The sequence below is a fragment of the Synchiropus splendidus genome, chromosome 17 (assembly GCF_027744825.2).
Source record: "Synchiropus splendidus isolate RoL2022-P1 chromosome 17, RoL_Sspl_1.0, whole genome shotgun sequence".
NCBI lineage: Eukaryota > Metazoa > Chordata > Actinopteri > Syngnathiformes > Callionymidae > Synchiropus > Synchiropus splendidus.
Window position 1 is genome coordinate 5,815,458 of NC_071350.1, and position 21,272 is coordinate 5,836,729.

At 42.0% G+C, this 21,272-nt stretch overlaps 2 protein-coding genes across 3 annotated transcripts; one reads left to right on the forward strand and one right to left on the reverse strand.

Annotated features, from left to right (window-relative positions):
• The first annotated feature begins 1,366 nt into the window (after window positions 1–1,366).
• Window positions 1,367–5,032, forward strand: tp53rk (TP53 regulating kinase). The gene is made up of 2 exons (XM_053846248.1): window positions 1,367–1,598; window positions 3,620–5,032. Exons 1-2 carry the CDS (start codon window positions 1,394–1,396, stop codon window positions 4,099–4,101), a joined length of 687 nt encoding a protein of 228 aa, XP_053702223.1. The 5' UTR covers window positions 1,367–1,393; the 3' UTR covers window positions 4,102–5,032.
• On the reverse strand, window positions 3,271–21,160 carry akap10 (A kinase (PRKA) anchor protein 10). 2 transcript variants are annotated; one of them, XM_053846240.1, is made up of 15 exons: window positions 20,936–21,160; window positions 18,811–18,858; window positions 18,300–18,485; window positions 14,837–15,319; window positions 13,623–13,721; window positions 13,436–13,520; window positions 12,535–12,658; window positions 11,131–11,267; window positions 10,874–11,018; window positions 9,964–10,119; window positions 9,311–9,420; window positions 8,278–8,357; window positions 7,956–8,008; window positions 5,810–5,902; window positions 3,271–5,743 (listed from the first exon to the last, which is right to left on the reverse strand). In XM_053846240.1, the coding sequence occupies exons 1-15, from the start codon at window positions 20,955–20,957 to the stop codon at window positions 5,738–5,740; spliced, it is 1,827 nt and encodes a 608-aa protein (XP_053702215.1). In that variant the 5' UTR covers window positions 20,958–21,160; the 3' UTR covers window positions 3,271–5,737. The 2 variants fall into 2 exon arrangements, with proteins under 2 accessions (XP_053702215.1, XP_053702214.1); XM_053846239.1 differs by having other exon boundaries at window positions 3,275–5,743; window positions 8,278–8,360.
• Between the last annotated feature and the right edge of the window lie 112 nt (window positions 21,161–21,272).

Genomic DNA, 21,272 nt, shown 5'->3' on the forward strand with positions numbered 1-21,272 from the left:
AGGTTTTCATTTGTTAACCATGGGTTTTATTACATTTCAATTAGCATCATTTCTGGACGTTACTTTCTTTCACACGCTCCAAACACTGTAGCTTAAACAGCCATGTCGGGCAAACAAGGACCAATGAAATGACATCCGTTCCAGACATCCGTTCCAGATGGCCGTTCTGGAAGCGCTTTGTTTGAAATCTGAATCGATTTTTCCCATTACAATGAATGGAAAAAGAAATAATGCGTTCCAAGCCTTAAAATAGGCTTTTGTAGGAGTGAATGTAGAGTGTCTGCTGCAGGTGCGCTGTTCCTCTATGTGTGTGGCCGCTGCATGTGGGAGGGGTTGCCGAGTGAGTGACGTCTCTCCAGAAGTGAAGAGGTGCCCGGTGCGTGTCCCGCTCTGAATGTGCGCTTCTGTGCAGTTTGGCTGTGACAAAGTCATAAACCAAATCACGCTCTGTCCCAGACCTGCCTCATCCCTGTCCCAGCTCCAGCCCACAACAGGACATCAAACCCTGGAGTGTGAGCTCCAGCCTCGGAGGTGTGGAGAGCGAGCACCTCCCCTGTGACACTCTACCACGGTCCAGTGTGGAGACAGGAAAGGTTTTACACCTCAATATGAAGAAAAAACAGTCAGTAAATGTAGCTAACGGGACACGTCTGCATACAGATGCAGATGCATGATCAGGCTGGGCACATTACGTTTTTTTGGGCTTTTTTCGGGGACGTTCGAGTTCTGAATTTTCGCTCGAAATCCAAAGCAAAAAATCTCGAAATTTTTGTTTGAACTTCAATTTGTTCGAATTCTGGGACGCTCGAAAACCAAGGTACCACTGTATATATATATATATATATATATATATATATATATGGCACACAAGTATAACATAGAAACACAAGTACAAACCATCATAGTTGTGTGATGTGAGATATGAGATGCTGCGTGTCTATCTTTCTGGTACTGAGTATGCTGTACTGAGGACTCCAACCACCCTTCTAATCCGCAGTTGAGTACAGAGCCCGTCCCATGCTCCTGCTAGTGCTCCAGTTTGTGTTGCAGTCAATATCTGGGCACAAATGGGAGCCAAAGTCAGAGTGTGCAGGAATCATGATCGTGCACGTGCATAAAATACATTTGAAAACTTGCAGCTGTTCATTTCATCTGCCGGGAAATATTTCAAAGTTTGAGAAATAAAATTATTTAGCAACTCCTAAAATACTGCCTCCAAATGTATACATATTTCATAATGACATTTATGGACCCCTCTGTGACTTCAAATCCGTTTTGCACCTTCGCATGACTGTCATAATTCACACTCCACACCAGCTGGTGGCGGAAATGCACCAACGCGCTGTTTGGCAACCGCCATCACACGCAGAGAAGAAACAGGTGGCGTTGCATCATGGAGGCGCTTGAGAACTTGACCAAGGCAGAGTTGGTCAAACAGGGAGCTGAGTCGCGGGTGTACAAGACAACCTTCTTTGATCGTCCCGCCGTTCTGAAGCAGAGGTTCCCGAAGCGCTACCGACACCCGGTTCTGGATGAGAAGCTGACGCAGCGACGCACCGTGCAGGAGGTTCGGGCGATCCTCCGGTGCCGGAGAGCAGGTGGGTGAACGAACGACTGTCACCTGGGAGGACAGACATCCAGTGTATGGCTTCCACTTGGCTCCTCGAGTGTGAACTGCAGCGCCCCGCTGTAATGTCAGAAGTGCGTGCCCTCGCGGGAGTGCGCGCGGCTCGACAGGAAATAGCATAGCGATTTTTTAAGCATAAAACGTTAAGTGTTGCTCCGATCACTTGTGTTGTCTCTTGCTCTTTGATTTGTCAAGGAAGGATTCTGGTTGGTCCGATTTTTTTTGCTGCCTTTCATTGCAGCTCGATATACAATTGTTTACCATTCAAACCATCTTCTCGTTCAAACATGCGCCGCACACCTTCATAACCATATGTACGTTTGAGCAAAATGCCTAGCTAAGCCGATCATTGTGAAGTAGTGTCTTCTCGTGAATGGTGGATGAGGCTTCTTGAAGCGTTTCGACACCATGACTGACACCTGCTGGACATTACAAACCCCTGCTGTCAACCGACTGGACAGAGTGAATGGACTCTGATTTGATGACATACAGTAATATAACTTAAGCCTTTGCATTCATATAATAATAGTCCATATATTTAATGTGAAAACTTTGTGAATGAGGATGCTTGTGGACTTTTGGTTTTTTGCATTTTTTTAATTAAGTTTTCCCAATGTTTTAAAATGTTCTAAATTAAGTCTGACGATAATAATGGAAAACAAACATCACGTAAACACACACAAATGAGGACGTACTTCATTAAAATTCACGTGTTTTTAATAAACAAGTGTGTTACATTCTGTTTGTGCCCATTTCCTCTTGTCTGTTGTCATCCAGATTTGAATGAGAAATATGAGTATTTGTCCGTTTACGTAGAAGTCTTCCCTTATTCATCACGGGGGTCATGTTCCAGGACCACATGCAGTTGGTTAAGCAGCAGCAGCACCTCACCCCGGGTTAGTGCCGTGTGGCGCAGGTCACTAAATCAAATCAGAGTTGCTGGCGTCACAAAACACCTTTAAATCTATGATCGTAACATGAATAGTTACTGTTGTAGCACAGCTAGCATCGGTCATATATTGTGCAGATGCACAGGTGGATCCAGTCAAATCAACAGTGTGGACTGGTTCGTAGTGTTAAAAGTAAAATTAAAGCCTTCATGAGCTCTAGCACGCTCGGTTTTGGTGTCAGGTTTCAAGCTGCAGGTCCATGTTGTAATGTTCCACTTGCTCTTTTCCCCTAAAATGTGAATAACGTCTACACATAGTGTTTTTATATAACTTTTCCTAGATTCGCATCACTTTTCTCAGGCTCATTTCCTGTCTGAACCCCGACCTCATCCTATTTCCTGTCTGTACCTACCTACCGACCGTAGATACCAGCGATTTCCCTCATTTGCGTGAGAGTTGACAGCCCTGTAAAAACCCATGATGCACTGAATCCCTGGAATATAGTGAGGGAACACTGCACTAGTTGTCAGCTGCTGTCATGAGCGAGTATTTGAGGAGTACAGCAACAGGTCAGCATCGGTCGGTGTGCGTACAGATGCTGGCATTGGTATCGGGACAACCTTACAGTACGCGTAACATCCGACTTACAAAAGCTTTTTTTAATTTATTTTATTCCATGTCTGGCACTGCAGGACGTAGCAGCCTGGCATCGCGAATGACAGTTACAGCAGCACAGTATCCCAGCATCTCACTCTCACACAGTGATCTACCACTACAGTAGCACCTATAACCCTCGCGTCAGCTATTTTGAATGGCATTCCACTTACGTCCAATCTGACATACGACCGGTTGGTCGGAACCGATCCCAGTCGGATTCCGGATCGACATATAACTATGAGTGGACACCAGAATTATATTGGTGTTCAATATATTAGTTTAAACTAAGTTGTTTTATACAGTTAGTGATGATAAAATAAAAAAGTCAGATGTTTTGTGTTTTGGACGTTGTCACTACAGGCGGGTACAACCTCCAAAAATCATTGATTTGAGCGAATGCCCTCAAGTGGTTGTTTTCTTTACAATCTGTCTTCCCCTCTTGCAGGTATACTGGCACCCGTGGTCTACTTTGTGGACTACAGTTCACACAGCATCTTCATGGAAGAGGTCCTGGGCACCACCACTGTGAGAGATCACATTGCATCCTTTCAGCACTCAGACTGTCAGGATCTGGAGGTCCTGGCTCAGAAGATGGGCAGCATTCTTGCCAAAATGCATGATGAGGATGTCATCCACGGCGACCTGACCACCTCTAACATGCTTGTGAGGCACCGAGCGGAGGAGGGACCAGACTTGGACTTGATCCTCATCGACTTTGGCTTGAGTTACATCTCCTCTCTGCCGGAGGACAAAGGGGTTGACTTGTATGTGCTGGAGAAGGCTTTTCTCAGTACACATCCCAACACGGAGAAGCTGTTTCAGAAGCTGCTGGAGAGCTACTCTGTGTCCTCCAAAAAGTCCTCAGCTGTGCTTAAGAAGCTGGATGAGGTTCGTCTGAGAGGGAGAAAGAGGTCAATGTTAGGATAAAAAATTCTCAATAACCTCATGTATTTGCTTCAGACAGCTGCTTTTCTTTTTGTTTTGGAATTAAAATGGGATCACTTTTATTGCAGTTGTGTTTTGACCCACAGATGTACGTTATGCACAAAAATGTCAGAACAAACAAGGAAAGAAAACATGGCATTAACATAGCCATATAAATATTAAAAAATAAAAGCAAATGAGTTCAACTGAAGTCTTGGCTGATGAGCGTCATGGGTCCAACCAAGGCGTCATATATTGGGGAAAGTGGACTTATGCGTTCTATATTGACAGCAAAGGCATCAATTTTACATCACAATGTAAAAATGACAAAAACGTGAATTTCTCTGGGAAAAACACGCTGTAGACCTGCCTGCCTGCTGCAGCAACAGACCACGTACGAGCCAGGCATGACGGCGGTCATTTGTCATTACTTCTGCCTCTAGGAAAATGAAAACCGAATTGCAATTCACAACATTTGCACAGACGGCGTCAGATTTATATAATAAACAAGGTGAAATGCCCAAGTTTGACTGAACATAAGGTTTGATAATGGGAGGCAAAACATTTGACGGTTTCTGATTCACACACAAAGAAGTACAGTTGGCGTCGACAAATACTGCCCTACTTTGATGAATGAAAACACAAAAACACTGTCCTGTCATAAAGGGAATACAAAGACACTTGCATAATATATGCATTTTAATCAAACACAATTGAAATATATTATAGATTCCACATACATATCAGAAAACATTAGTGGTACATGGTACCAAGAGTCTTTTCTGGTTCTTATCCACACCGAAAGAAGGATAAACAGAAATGTATCTTTTAAAATGTTTTAATTCTGTGAGCACTCTTCCAGTCCAGAGGTTTGAATGTGTAATTGAAATAAATTGTAAAAGCCATGGCCAACAATAATAAAAGAAAATGATATGGGGTGAGCAAGAAAAGGAGACATAGTTGTATATATATATATTTAGAACATTTAAAACATGGATTCTTTTTTCCAACACAAGTGGATCAGTTTATATAATAGAGGAGTATTTTATGGTTTCATCTTTTGAAAAGGTGCCTAAAGGTTGTCTAGAGGAGGTCTGCTGGAGCCAACACAGCCGTTCCTGTGTTTCACTGTCACGTCTTGATATACGACAGCACAAGAACAACCAACGCAGTACGGCTTATTCTACTCAACAGATAGCAAGTCCCGGTGAGCTTAACTGCATGACGCTCTTCTGAAAATCAGGAATGGGTTACAACCCTGCACAGATGGACGCTACTTTGGTGATCTGCAGCATCCTCAACTAGTTTGAGATAAGACGTTTCAGCAGCAGCCATGGATTCATCGGAAGCCACTTCAAGCATCTGACAGCTCTGTGAGAAAACCTTTTGTTCTTCAGGAGTGTGTAATGTCAGGCAGCCAAATGTACCTTAGTCAAAGTCAGAACTTGATTCAGTCCAAAAAAATGTAACCTTCAAGCATCGATGCATCACCAGTTGAGTACATCCTCTGTAGTCCAGTGGAAGTGGAGGAGCGTTAATGCTGTGCTTCTGCTGCAGCATAGGAGCAGGGTGGACTGTGAGAACAGTCCCGCTTGTTTGGTCCACTAACCATACGGAGTGACTTCGGCTTCTTATCGGGTCATAACTGAAAGAAGCAAGGGACTTTTAAGGCAAGGAAGGGACACAAATACACAGGCATGTCGATGTGTACCTTGGTGGACTTTACAGGGCTGTCGTGATTTGATTGGTGGACCACATCGTTCACAATCATCTTCGCAATCTGCCATGCCATTTCTTCCTGGGCCTGTGAAACAAAAATCACATTTATCAACTCACTTTTTTTTCAGAAGTGTATTTAAAGTGGACCACAAATGATAACCCATGGTTTAAGAGCTATCAACAGTGTCACCTTAACTAATGGTGCCTGCGAAAGAACCATGTTCATTCTGAGTCATTTAGTTCTAAAAATAAGCCTGCACAAAACACAAAACTTCTGTTTGGTCAAGCTACATGACGTCACAACACACATTCATTTGACCCACAAACACAAACACTTCACAAAGCAACTTGAGCTGCTAACTATTGTCTTGAAGATGAAGTGTTTTCATCTGTGAGGTGTTTTATGGTGTCCACAACAAGAATGAGGTCAAACATGAACAGAGGAAGAGAACATCACCATGCTTAAACGGTGACAGCGCTCATTCAGCCACACAGTCGGGAGTTTGTGGGGTTTCGCCGTTACACTAACGTGTGCTAAAATGCAGCAACAGAAGTCTCGGCAATATGACATGTGAATCAATTTTTCTTTTTCTTAGCAAACGTGTAATTACACTGCATAAATCCTTCACTGATCGACATTTTGGATTCGTTGACACTGCAAGGGACTTGCGGCCACAAGTTCATGCCCCTTGTTTGTAGCTCTTTGTAGTTCTTGTCCACCATTCAGCAGACACACACTTAAATTCAGCATTTAGAATTTTATGTTACTCTACCAGTTTGCCAGATTTGATTGCTGAGGAGGAAAAATGACTCAGGAGACCTTAAACTGATTCAACAACTACTTTCAAGTGTACTCTGCATCCTATGTGTGAACCACTGATACTCACACACGCTCTCTGACTGACAGAACACATGAGTAAGTAAATTCACAATAAACAGATATTGTCAGCCTGTTGGAGCCTATCATACAGAAACATATGGTTGCGTTTAACCTGTTGCAGATTTGTGGCTGCTGCTTGGGATGAAGCATGAAATCATCATCAAAAACATTCTAGAAAGGCTTCTGACAGACAACTGCACTCATTGTGCTTTTGAGAGACTGGTGAAGTCTGAATGGCTGTATTCAGTTGGGAGGGCTCGGAGTTGAACAGTGTTTTTTTCACAACTGCAGATGAAATAATAATGAAATTATATCAAGCAGTGTAAATATTAGTGCTGCTCCAAACAGGATATTTGCTGTCAATCACCGATACATGGATCGACAGTGAATTTGTAATCACAATGATGAGTCCTTGTGTACATGATGTGAAAACAACAGACACATTCTTATATACCTCTTCAGGGTGGGGGGAAATAGAAAAACTTGCAGAATGCAAAACTTTTACATTTTATTTGATGTGAGACTTTGCAGTTAGGTGGATCTCTTGAGACTTTGCTATGTCCGTGAAATATTGACATACTGGCTGCTGGTCGTGGGACTCCTAGACAGACAGCACTGCATTCATGAAAGTTTCCACCCGAACGTTATTAAAAGTTTCAGATTCATGTGGCTGACAAACACTGCACCCGACTCCAAAATGGCGACCGTCTCCGCATAACCAACACCTGAGAAAGGCTGGTCCTCTAGCTTGGTGAAATTTAATGATGATTTCTTATCATTCCGAATGTCACGCTCGGACCCACGGCTGTTGCTAAGCGCCAGATGCTCTAACAGCCTGCTGCTGAGGAACCAGCAGTCTGACTTTCATGAGCCCAGAAAACTCTCCGTGCTCCATCTAGTGCTGGTGCTTTAAATGGCGTGTTTAATTTGAAGGTGCTTCCCTGCACTGCATTTTCCCGTGCATGTGCTGCAGAATGCAAACTTTACATGACAGATTGAAAGAATCTCCACAGCAGACATGCTGCTGCTGAGTGAGCAGCGAGTTAGGAGGAGCGCATTACAACCAGCGGGGCTTCATCAGGGCGCCGGCTGTCACACGTGATCCGATGTTGTGATCAGCAATGACAGGTAGTGATTGGCATTCACTGATCACGCTGACATCGGCCAATCATGATCGGAGCATCCCTAATAAATATGGATCCCATAATAAGACCGACATCCCATCATAGTTCAGTGGTGTCAAATACTGTGACCTCACCTCATTGGAGTTGCCTTGAACCCACTTCTTCATGGCTTGAGAAAACATGGAGCCTAAAAGATCACAAAATAGTAATTCATAGTAATTAATTTGTTTTATTCATGCAACCTCCCTTATTGAAGAGTCATTTATTGTATTCACAGGTGATTTGCAAGACAGCGCTCTGTGACAACTTTAGATGATGTTACGCAACTTTAGGTGGATGAAGCTGATTTGAAAGGTAAGTGTTTCAGCGCATGAGACAAACCAAGTTGTGAGCAAGGAAGAACAGTAATAATACATCTATACATCCAAAAATCTTGAAAAAGGGAGCATGGCATACCTTTTGACTTCTTTACGTCAGGTTCCGGCTCTGCCTCCCTGATAAACTGTCCAAGCTCGTTCACCCTCCCAAAAGTCATCCTTCTGAGCAGAGAGGGCAGGAGAATGAGCACCATAAACCCACCAAGTGGGAGGCAATCCAGCCTGCAGGCATCGTGACATCCCAACCACAGCTTTGCCCTCAATTCGCAACTCAAGCACACAGTGGCACTCAGATGTCCAGCAACAAAGTAGTTAAGCTCAATGTAAAGGTGTCACATCCATTCATGCCCACATAAAAGTGTACTTTCATTCTTTTCAAAAATGTTTTGTGAATACGTCTTCTAGTTGCGTACACTGAACTGTGGACATTTATTTACGGTTGAACACACCAAGATTTCTGAAGGTGCTCAATTATGCATTTCCACGTTTCAAGCGTGATTCACAGTGTTGGCAAGATGACATGTCACCTGAACAATGTTCGATTTCCAAGAAATTACCTTTTATAAATAACTACGGCACCTGCACAAAACAATTCCTTCAGCATACAGATCTCATTACATTATTTGTCCTGACGTCACAAAAGGTCTTTCACTTCACCCGCCAACCGATGGGAATGATGACACAACACACTGGACTGAACTGTATATATGGCTGCAGCAGAAGAGTAAGCATTTCCCGTTCATTGAGACCACATCACTGAAGATCAGTCTATTAATGACAGCGCGCCAGGAGGCTGCCGTGGCAGCCACATTTGCCACATAGGCCGTGGAAGACTAAAAACTTTACACTGCATTCTTTCAGAGTCTATGAATCTATCTTCAATGCAGCTGAAGTGACAATGATGCTTTTGGCCCTTCAGGTACTTCAGGACATGAGTTTAAAATAAGTACTAAAATTACAATTTAGATTAGCTAAAACAAAGTTAGTAACACTAGTGTTAAGCTTAAAATCCTCGAGACAGACACTAGCAGAATAGCAGGTGGTGCATGCATATATAGTCCTAAAAGTCCTTTACATGACATCACCATAGACACAACATACACATCACTTACCCAGCATATGGCCGCTGGTATAAAGATTCTGGGTCCAGACTGGCCGAGTCCACTGTTATCGCCTCATCAAAGTTCTTCAAAATCTTTATTACTGCCTTCTTGGCACCAGCCTAGGTTTACAAAAATATATAAATCTGTCACTTTTGTTAGAATAACAACAATAACAATAATAATTTGCATAATCGATCAATAATAAATCACAATAAGGGAGTGAGAGCCAGTTTTTAAATACGTTTTTCTGTTTTGTTTTCTCATCTTGTTCGAAATAATACTGTCACTAATTCTGATGTAGTTTTGGAATAGACAGTCCTCAAAATAGTTTATTTGATGGCATTTTTCAATGACTCTCATACCTGGGTTAATAATTAAATTGAACTTTGTGTGTGCGCACACACACGTTTGTTTTCCTCTTTGTGAGGACACACACACACACACACACACACACACACACACACACACACACACACACACACACACACACACACACACACACACACACACACACACACACACACACACACACACACACACACACACGTTTGCTATCCCTGTGAGGACATAGTGAGGTATCTCATTGACATAATGCTTTCCCCAGCCTCTCACCCTCCACTAAAGGTACAGTGGACAAAGACATAGCCGAAGGTCCAGGTCACCTGCGTCTGAGGGCCGTCACTGACATTTGAACTGGAACGGTCGGCATCAGTTGGGCCGCCTGCGGAGCTGACAAACTCATCTGCCCGAACAGAGTTGATGAGGTCACTCAGATACTTGTAGTAAAGGTTACTGGATAGGAAGCCTGGCATGTAAACCTGGAAAAGAGTACAAGTCAATGCATCAGGTTTTCATTTGTAAATCATGGGTTCTTCTTTTATTACATTTCAATTACCATCATTCCTGGACGCTACTTTCTTTTACATGCTCCAAACACTGTAGCTTAAAACTCCATGTCGGGCAAACAAGGACCAATGAAATGACAAGGGTTTTAATAAAGTTAAAGCACTCCATCCACTGTTCTCGCCTGTGTGTATTCCAATATTCCCTGAGTTCCTCCTCCATGACTGGTCTCAGCTTCAGCGCAGAGCTAATTTCATTTTTTGTGAAGTGACAACTGAAAATGTAAAGGCGGAATGTAACAGTGCAGAGCATAGTCAAGTTTGCTTCCCCCCCCCCCCAAAAAAATCTGGCTCCTTGCATCCCCAACTGTGAGGCGCTGCACCGTGACTTCAGCGGTCCCTGCTCAATATCCTTTGTCCCCACATGCTGCAGCGCTTTGTTCCATTCTCTGATTTTATTAAAGTTGTTTAGAATTATACTTCTTATTTACAAGGCTTGAAGTCAATATCCTTGTAATTTAAGTTGTTTATTTTTACATTTCAAAAGTTGAATAAAGATGTTATTCAGTCAATCCATGCATCATTGGGTCTCATTACATCATAGAAGCTCATGACTTACATGAGTGTATCAAAAGAAGAAAGTAGGTGACAAATTAGACAAACGGAATCAAGAAGCTCCAAAAACCTGCTTACTGCCAAACATTTAGTTGTAGTAAAGACAGTGGCTGACCTTCTCCATGGTGGTCCAGGCCTGTCTGAGAGGAGTTGTGAAGCAGTCAGGAAGAGGACCACCTTCCCTGCAAATATTGGATTCGATCTCCATCCGCACAGAGTCACCGAAACCAAGAGGGTTCGTGGCCTGGAGAGAGAAATACCTGGAAACAGAAAACAATCTGTTAGATAAACCTCACGCAGATATACATTACGCAAAATAGTTTGCAGCAGGTGGACAACTTTCACAAGGCAACAATTTGAAAGATGACTCACTTGTCATAAAGGATCATTGCATCATTCTGGGCCTCCTGGCCATCATACTGGCCCTTCTTAGCTGCCAGTTGATTCTGGAAATTATCTGCTGCTAGCCAGAACTGCAATACATTCATGGCCTCCTCCTTCTCCATATACTGCAAAGACATAGCGGAGTGAGTTAGTTTTGTTGGGGGTTTTTTTCATGAAAATGTTTTAGCTGCGAGTGAAATCAAAAAAATTTCAGACGCACAGCACTTTTGACACTCAGACCAAAAGGCTATTTATAAGGCAATATTTCCCAACTGTGGGACTAATAAAGGTTATCTAACCGTCTATTTTTTCAAGAGGAAAGAGGTTTTACTCTGTGTTTGGGGCATATATAAAATTACTGTAGTCTTTAAAGGAAAACTGTTATATATTAACATACTATCACGTAGTATATACATTAAAATACAAAATGTTGATGTGTTCTTGCCTGCTCACCCCTGAGTTTGAGAAACCCACATAACCGAGTTGGGATGGGCGATATGGACAAAAATATACCATGATAAATTTTGTCACTTTGACAATAACGATTATCACGATAAATACACTTTCATTCCACTCCATGTGTTCACACTACAGTCTCTCTAGAAACCTTTATGATGAAACTCATTAGTGGAGTTTGTCTCCAACATCATTATTTGTTTATGTTTAAATATAGTAGTTAACTAAGTGTAGAGATGAGAAATTCAGTGTTCAGTGTCACATCTCTTATAGAACCTGGTCGTGTCTGACAGGCTGCTCTGGCAGTTTTATTTAGGATAGCAAATATCTGTCTCTAATAAGTCTTGAAGTTTTGCCCTTGATCACACTTCTCAGTCAGAACTCAGGTTGTCACAAGCACCGACACTTCAGAGCCAATTTGATACCAACACACAAAAAACAACGATACTAGCTTCTTCTGGCATCATCAGTCCGGAATACATATGTTGATTCTTCGCTGCAACACAGGCACAGTATACGCCCATTGAGCAGTCCGCGCCAAAGAAGAAGTCCTCTGTCTTCAAAAAATGAAGACAGTTGATATATCCAATTGGTATATTCTGCTGGCGATGACCAATGCACATTTCATGACCTTTACAGATGTGGTGTCAGCCGCCAATTTTTTCCCCTCACATTCCTGCATCAACAATGAAGTATGAGATCTCGCAAAAGTATAGCAAGACCTCATAATGCATATTTTTTCCCTCCATGTCCCCAGCAGGGCTCCATTGCAACACATCCGCTCCAGCAGCTACACTGTGTCGCCATCTGCTTGTGTAAAGCAGTAACCATATACGCGATGCAGCTCGTTTTGATGCCCAAGACGTCATTTTAAACTGGTTAGGGAGGCTTGCAATAGAACAGTGGAAAGTCAATGTCAAACTGTGTCTCACTCACCTCAGAGAAGTAGAAGAGAGCTGACTCACAGAACAAGATATCAGCCAGGAACACCGAGCCACTCGTCAATACTTCAATCTGGTATTTACAGAAATGATGGCTCCGCAGGAATTCACTAAAGTGCCTGGAAACACAAAAGGAGATGCCAGGTGAGCACCGTGATAATTTTAAGAACATTACCAACATGTCCGTCAGACACTAAATCACATCAGAACTCATTTCACATGTGGAGGCTGCAGGAGTTAGACAGGAGAACCTACCACCAACACAGCAAGGACGTCACATACACAGTTTGAGGCTGTGTCCGCGAATAATGTACGCAGAAGGAAAAAAAACACACTGTGTTGTGTGAGGCTAACTGGCAAAAACACTACAATATTGAAGAGACATTTACAGTCGAGTGATCCTGAAGTCCATGAGCAGGTAAACATGTTGAATAATTAAAAGTATGACTCTTATCAATTTTATATAACCTGCAAGTCCGGTCACTCTCCAGCCGCTAGGCCAATACTCCACCGTCATGCGCATTTGTTTACAATACAGGGCTTTAATAAACCAGCCTGAGGAGAGGCAACAGTGTATTTCAACCATTCACACTACATTCCACTGTTATCTGACGGGAAATGTACATACTTTTATGTACTTTGAGTAAGAAAACTTGAGTCTGTGTGGCAGTGCTCTGTCAGCCTCAGACACGCACCGAAATGTTCGCAATCCCCGGCCTGTTATGTGTCTTTGTTAAAATATATTTTCAATAGTGTGAATAAGATTTAACATTTAATCATCCACGACCTCAGAATGGATACGCATACAAACGGTCACCTCCTGTCTCTCTTCATTGTGATGCAATAACCTTGTCGTTTGACCATTAATACCAATAAAGAATAAACAACCAACTCACTGTTGTTCCAGGATGCTGAAGACCACCAGCTGTGCAATGACGAAGCTGTTTGGGTCCACCATTCCATCCTCGCCGCATATTTTTGCTGAAGAGAAAAGGGAGATCAGAGAGGGATTATACAGGAAAACAAGATTTACAAATAGAAATGTGTGATATTCCATTACTCTCAAATGTAATAGTATCTTACCAACTATGTCGTTTCTGATCTGCTCTGTGATTGGGATGGGCTTTAAGGCATCTGGAGAAATATACTTTGTAAAAATGGTAACTGCTTCTTTCTCTATAACTGGAAACAAGGAAAAAAAATGGATTATTTTGGTCCATAAGTAAGGATTTCAATAAAATGGCAATTTTCAGCCCCAGAAAGATGGACATTGCTTGGCTGCAATGGAGCTGTATGTCACGCAACTCTTAAGCAAACACAGCACCAGTGTAGAGTACTTCAGATGGTCATATGCACAGCAGCAAGAGCAAATAAACTTTCTTGACCACCAAAATAATCAAAGAGCTTCTGTATGAAGCTTCAGCAGTGCATGCATGGTGCACAGTGGGACTACTCTCTCATATTTTGCAGAACAGGAAGTCACATATCTCATGACGATTGTGATTCACGGTTATCTTGACTGACATTAATTATTTAAAATTCCAGTACTATTCCAAGCTTCCTCAGAGACAATGAATGCACCTTTAAATTACAGAGCACAGCATTACTTTTATGAAACCCTTTTTTTAAAAATAATTTGCATTGCTTTGTAAGATAGCATGCAAATGACAGTTTATGCAAATGAATTGTGTTGTAATTCTAACATTTTCTTTCCAGTAATAGGTTGAGAATTAAGACATTTCATCATTATTTCCACGTGCTTGTACAGGTTCTGACCAGGAACAGCAGTTCATTGGTGGTTCCTAGTTGTCTAGAGTGTGTGATATGGGTGTTTGTCAATTTGAACCCTAATTAACCTCAGCCTCTAGTGACAAATAGTCGGGACACACCCAAGGTCAGTGTTTTTCAACCTTAGTTCAATGAAAAAATCCTGAGGGACACCACCAATGGAACATCGGCCAAAGCGCAATTGTGCTTAGTTGAAAGTCCTGCAGAAAAATCACCTTTATTTTGAGAAAAAAAGACGCTTGACTATTTAGACAAGCTATGTGTGATGTGATTCAAAGCCCAGTGTTAAGTCATAGTTGGCTTGACTCTACAGCTCCCCCACCCCTGAAACATTTAGAGCCCACTTATGGTGTAAGCAAAGCGTGGATTAAATATTGCCACTATTTTGATATTGTCATGGATATGTGTGCTGTTGCCAGCCTCTTCAGTCAGACATGGCATTTGTACGACTGCAAATCTAGCTAAACACAACATGTAAATAGAAAAAAAGTACAGCAATGGTCACTCACTTTTCATTAGTTTGTCAGAGAGTTCTCCAAGTGTGTTGTTCGGCTGCATCTTGCTGGGGGTCCCGGTCCTTGAAGTCGTTTGTCTACTGGGAGTCTCTGCTCGAGGAGTGCTGGGTTTCAGGTCCGATTCCATACTCGAGGAGTCCCGCAACTCTAACGGCCGTTCTCTGATTGTGTCGCTGGTGAGGGAGTTTGTAGCATTTGTGGAAAGTTCCGTTAGCTCCAACGTGTCGCCACAGGCCAAGACAGGTTCAGCCAAAGAGCTATGTTTGACTGAGTTGAGGCTATGAGCTCGCACCCTTGACCAGCTGGTGGAGCGGAAACTCTCAGCCTCCAACCAGAACCGAACTAGGTGGTCTGCTCCTTGCAGTTCCATAAAATGCATGTAGTGCGGAATGGCCACATTGTCCCGCAACACTTGCTCCACGGTCTTAGAAAGACGACAGCGTGTCTCCTGCGGCTGGTAGTTCACACAAGAGTGACCTGCAACAAACAAAGCGAATCGTGACCGACTAGAATTGGTGCCACCGTTTGGAATCCACGTGTTAGGCTTAACATGTCTGTAACCCTCATGTTTATATTGGCATCAGCGCCACCAGACTTGTACAAAACAAATCGAAAGACCAGTCAGTAGAGAATGGAATAAAAGGCCTGAATGGATAAACAGTGGGGCAAAGGAGCAACAGTGAAAACAGGGTAACAGAGAGGTCGCTATACTTCTTAGTCAATCGCATGACTGATCAGTCAAAGTTAGCTTACTTAGCGGAATTACTTAATCTGACATGGCTAGAACAAGGTCAATCAAGCAAAAACTCCCCACTGATAAACAAGCAAGATGCTCATTTAAAAATCTGAGCACAAGAGCTCACACTGAGGCTGTGGCCAGCTGGAAGAGATGTTCCACCGAGTGCAGTCGTAATCAATCAGCCAATTCTGATTCAGGAATAACACCAGCACAAACACCAGACCAGTTTTCTGTTTCAGATCCTTGCAACCCGTCTTTTCACCGCTGGCTGTGATGATGCAGACAAACTTTTTGTTTTGGTTGCTCTGCTGCGGCTAATATTTTTTCTATCGGTGCAGCAACACGAAAATAAGGTGCACCAGAATATTCAGTAGTAGCGTAGCAATAAGAAATTCAATGTTTCACGTCTCTCGTAGAACCCGGTTGTGTTTGTAACCTGACAGTTATATTTTGGAGTTAAACTGAACTGTCTGACTACAGTCCCCAATATAGCTAATGCTTCCTAACAGTTCACTTTAACAATTTAACTATACTTTCTGGATGCTTTTGAAGCAAACATTAGAAACAATGTGAATAAATGACCATTTAAACAGCGTTCAGCACACTACTGCGCTGAGACAGTCAGGTGTGCAGTGGGAAATGACGCGCAACTTCCAGCTGTTTTTAAAGCTGATGCGCCTCTAAACTTGACCACGCATCTTGACAACAGACTGATGGTGCGCTTCTTGGTGGACCCGCAACGACAAAGACAGTCTGCACCACAGGCCTCACATGACATCTCACTTCAAAAGTTTATAGACACTCGTAGACTCGTAGTTCGCTTCGTTGTTTAAAATCTGGCTAAAAACTAAATACATAACCAAATAATGTGTTCCACAATGTGAGGAGAGAATGAATGATTGTATAAATCACCTAATGTGAAGAGAGAATGAATGATTGTATAAATCACCTAAAGCACCTGTTGAAGCAGTTCAAGTTTATGGCGAGACTTTCATTTCAACTTTATTTATGTCTTCTTTTCATTTTATGTGGAAAATGAATACATTATTTTGATAATTATACATACTTCTACTATATAATTAGATTTATTATATATATATATATATATATATATATATATATATATATATATATATATATATATATGGAGGGAGAGAGAGAGAAAGAGAGAGAGAGATTTTATACAAGCTAGTTGAGGCATAGAATGTTAAAGATCTGTCTGGAAACTCTACAAACAAGAATAAAATCATGCGATTGTGATAAAGTCGAAACAGTTATTTAAAGTAAATAAATAAATCCAAATTTATTTGGCCATATTGTGCACCCTTTTCTGGAGACATTTTAAAATGTATATACATTTTCTGCTATTTGTTTCTGCAAATAGCATGTCAAAACAGCAGTGTCATTTGGTTCTCAAATCAGAAGTGATTTTCTATAGGACTTTCAACTAAGCACTATCGTGCTTTGGCTGAGGTTCCATTGGCGGTGTGCCTCACGATTTTTTCAATGAACTCAGGGTGCAGTGGCTTATTAAGAAAAGGTTGAAAAATACTGATTTAGACATATTGGAAATAAAGCACTTTGTCCTTTGTCTAGAATGATAAAAATATTTTTAATGTTATATTTTATGTGTTATTTAATATTATATTTTCACAATTCTCTTATGGTTAATATTCATTGACATGATTGAAGATTTCACTAATATTTTGACCGAATCAGAATTTGTTGATGGTCCCTAACTGATGCCCGGTTGTAGCATTAGCGCTGTGAGTACGACTTTGTCTGTGATCACCGAACCAGGGACCAACACCGCCGGGGCGGATGATAGTTTATCTTATTCGCAACATGTCTTTTTTAACACATATCAATCGACACACATCTGTGATGCAAGCATCAAACCCACCAATGAGCTGCAACCCAGTTAATAACCTAGACATAATTTTTAATGTACCGTGCCTTTTGAAATGCTTTGGTTAAGGTTTTGATGGGACAGTTGTGGCCCTGGTTCTTCCTGATTTATTAGGAGTCAACGCATTGGCCAACCTGTTGGTTCAGTCCAGACGCCTGCCTTCTTTCAACATGTCATGCATTGCTTTTACCACCATACAGTCACACTCAAGTATGTCCCAAGACGAGAGGGAGGAGCTGCTTTTGGCTTTGTTTTCTTCCGAATGCTATAGCGCTTGCACAATACTCAGAGTGATGACCACACAACACATCATCCACACTCACAAGAGGAACAAGTGAAGAAGAGCTGAACAAGATTTTTGGAAAATGGGTGAAAGAGCATAGAGGGTCTTGCTCGAAGGAAACACCCTGAAAATGTCCTGAGGCTATACCTGTATATATAAATATATAAAAGATGAACAAAATTGTAGACATTTAGCTCATAGTATGGGAAACAATCACAACAAAAATATGTTGTTTTTTTTTAATGAATTAGGGTCAGCTGTGTAAAGCAGCTGTCCAGGAGACCTCTGCAACCTCTGACCTCTGAAAGTGTCAGTGTGGCAGCAGCTACTGTGTTCATCTCTGTTAATGATTATTTGACTCAGACGTTTGTTTTTATAAAAAGTTTTTTGTACAAATAGCTTGTTCTTTACAAACATGGTGTGTTGGGAGATGAATGGGCTGGTGTCAGGGCTTTGGAAGCCCTGTCACCAAAATCCTAGCTAAAAGCCTATGAGAAGCTGAAGGAGAATATTGAGTGGTCTTTACCCAAGTCACCAAAATGTGCTGCCTCCATGTGACTTGGCTGCTTCTTGAGGATGGCGGTGCGACCCCGGGCAAAAGAGTCCATGTTTGCAGAAATGGCATTGATGGCCACATGACTGGGGCCAGAAGCCTCCTGGATAGCATGATGATTTCTCAGGGCCTGGGACGGAGAGCGAGGGCTGGCCGCAGCTGGAGAGTCAAGAACAAAACTGGATGAAATGATCTGCTTCATCTTTGTACCATGGACAACAATCATGAAACTCAAAACTGTTTTGCCATTGTTTACAACTACAAGGACACCAGGGAGAGTTACAGTACACAAACAGTGATTGGTACAAAAATTATTGCGGATTTTAGTCGATAATTTAACTGGATTTTAAAAAGATACCTTGAAAGTTATTTTTCGCATTAAAAAAATGACCATAATTGAATATGTGACTAATCGATTCTGAAAACAAACTCAGGCCTTCTACTACATCAGAAAAAACAGTTGACAGTTTTGTTTTTAACTCACCTTTACTGACTTTAACTTCTGTCACCCTTTCTTGTTCTTTGCTTTTGGCTGCAGGGAGAAGAAGGGGAAAAAAAGAGGACTCACTCCATGGAAAAAGTATTTCTTTAGTATTAGGTTTGACTTCTGATCTATGCACATCTACCAAGCAAGACACATTCCAGTTTCACTGATGCTAAATCAACTCTAAGCATTTTAATCTCTAAAGTTTTTAAGCTTTCCATCTTATAATGTGTAACACAGTAAAACGTTTCAAAAGTTTAATAACATGTTTTCTTCATAATGGCATGACAATGTAATGGGCAAAGAGCATTTAACATGACTCAGCATGAAATTACTGCATTTAACCAAAACCAACATAAACCTTCTCTACACTTCCGTAATGTTACCATGATCGAATAATATTTTCTGTGCACTACTGGTGTCACTCTGAACATGACAGTGCAGGATGGATCTCATCTGTTGATCTGTTGTGGAGGCACGACAAGACATTTTATATTTTTAAATGATTCTTTTAAAATCTGCAGTCAGCAGTTGGGTTAAAAGACCATTATTGTATCATAGATATTCATACCAGAAAATCAATGTGATATAATTTACTTATCTATATCAAGATATGAACATTCAAGTTGTTAATAATGCTGATACGACAATGCTTGAGTGCTTGCCCTTCAATGCACAGCTCAGGTCAGTCAGCCATAAAACTTCATTTCCTGCTTGCTCAAGCTAAAGTCAGCCAACGGCTGTCACCCAACTTTCTACATCCGTCACAGTACGGACAGCCGGTCTTACACAGAAATGGACGAGTCCATTTCACAACATTTGAAGTTGCAAAAGAATGACCGACAGGATTCAACATCATGAGAGGGGAAAAAAATCTCATCAATGGCCGATCCAACCTCTGTGTACAGTACATGCAACAAGACCAATTCAACACGTGGCCTCCATGTATCCACAGTTCTCAGCCTCTCATGGATCTGCTCCAACATCAGGAAGAGGCCTTCAGTAAACTAATTGATCGGCAGTGGTGGTAGTGGATAGAACAGCCTAAAAAGTCCCAGAGGTGTTGCAGTGGATTCAAGACCAGCAGTGCAACAAAAAGCTGAGCCATCATTCACGACAGGAACTGGAACATTCTCCACAGCATCTCCAGACTCCTGACTATCACATGCCCTCACTGTGAACCGGTGAAACTGCCAATAATGTTCAGTGTTCCCAAATGATATTGTGATCACAGGCTGTACTTATGGACATCTCGCCCTAGTGCCAAAAAGATGTCAATGTTACAATAATGAAATGTGTCTAAACTGGCTCTCATATGTTCTAGTCAATTTATGACAGCTTGAGCATCAACTGCACATTGGTCTTCCAACTGCAACTAAACCACTTCTTTATGACACCATTGGTGAGAGTGCTGGTAAAATGCAAAAGTGACCAAAGATTTGAATGGTGAAATGGTCTGTGGTCCCCACCCACTGGACTGAACCATTATTTTACAGTGATGCCTTGCAAACTGCATCTGAATTCCACCAGTTGACTGTCGCGCTTAGAAAAAAAATAACAGGTGAAAGTTGCCACTTGTTCTATGATTTGGGAGCAAATATTGAGACCTGCACAAATGACTGTAAGTCAGCTTAGGTTGCAGAATTGTCAACACAAACTCACGCAGCCAAACATACTGAATACTAATGGAATTTTCAGAAATACATCATTAACAATGATAAACAACTGTTGCTGCATACTCAAAAATAACAGAAAAAAGTGACAGTATCAATGGGCAAAAATATGTGTGATTTCTGGCTGTGCTAAGATGAATGAGAAAGAACAGAACGAGGTCAGTTAACATTTCGCATTTGTCTCTGGTTTCATAGCTAAACTCTAAATGTCTTGGGAGCGTTAAAACGGAATTTACAAAGGGTCGTAAATGACAGTAGTTGGACTTGTTGGCGATTCTAGCTCCGAAGGCCAAAGCAGGTTAAGAATCCAGAGGGAGCTGAGCAGCAACAGCTAAGCTACCGATTTCTAGCACACATTTACATTCATCTGTAGCAAAGGTGTCCAGCATCCCCACCTCCTTCTCTGACCTGAAGTCAACCATTGACATGTTCGTGTTCAGGCAGCCCCTCACCTTTCTTCTTGAAAAACGACATGACGGGCTGGACTCTGTGTACGTTCCGTCAGCTCACTGTCACCACCTCCGGGTTCCACGGTTCTCTTCATCCAAATGCATGGGGTGCGAACCCTCCTGGGCTGAGAGAGTTGCAGAGTATCTCACCCGGCGAGCTCGGTTAAATTACAAACGTCTCCAAATTCAAAGCCTGCCAAGCGGCCATGTTGTCAATAAACGTCCCACTTCCTGGCTCCTGCGGCAGCAGCATTCTGGGAAATTAAATGGTAGCATGCGGCCGGTAGAGGGGGGTATTGGACCAGTTTAAAGGATCCAACCACGGTTTTGAGGGTCAGAG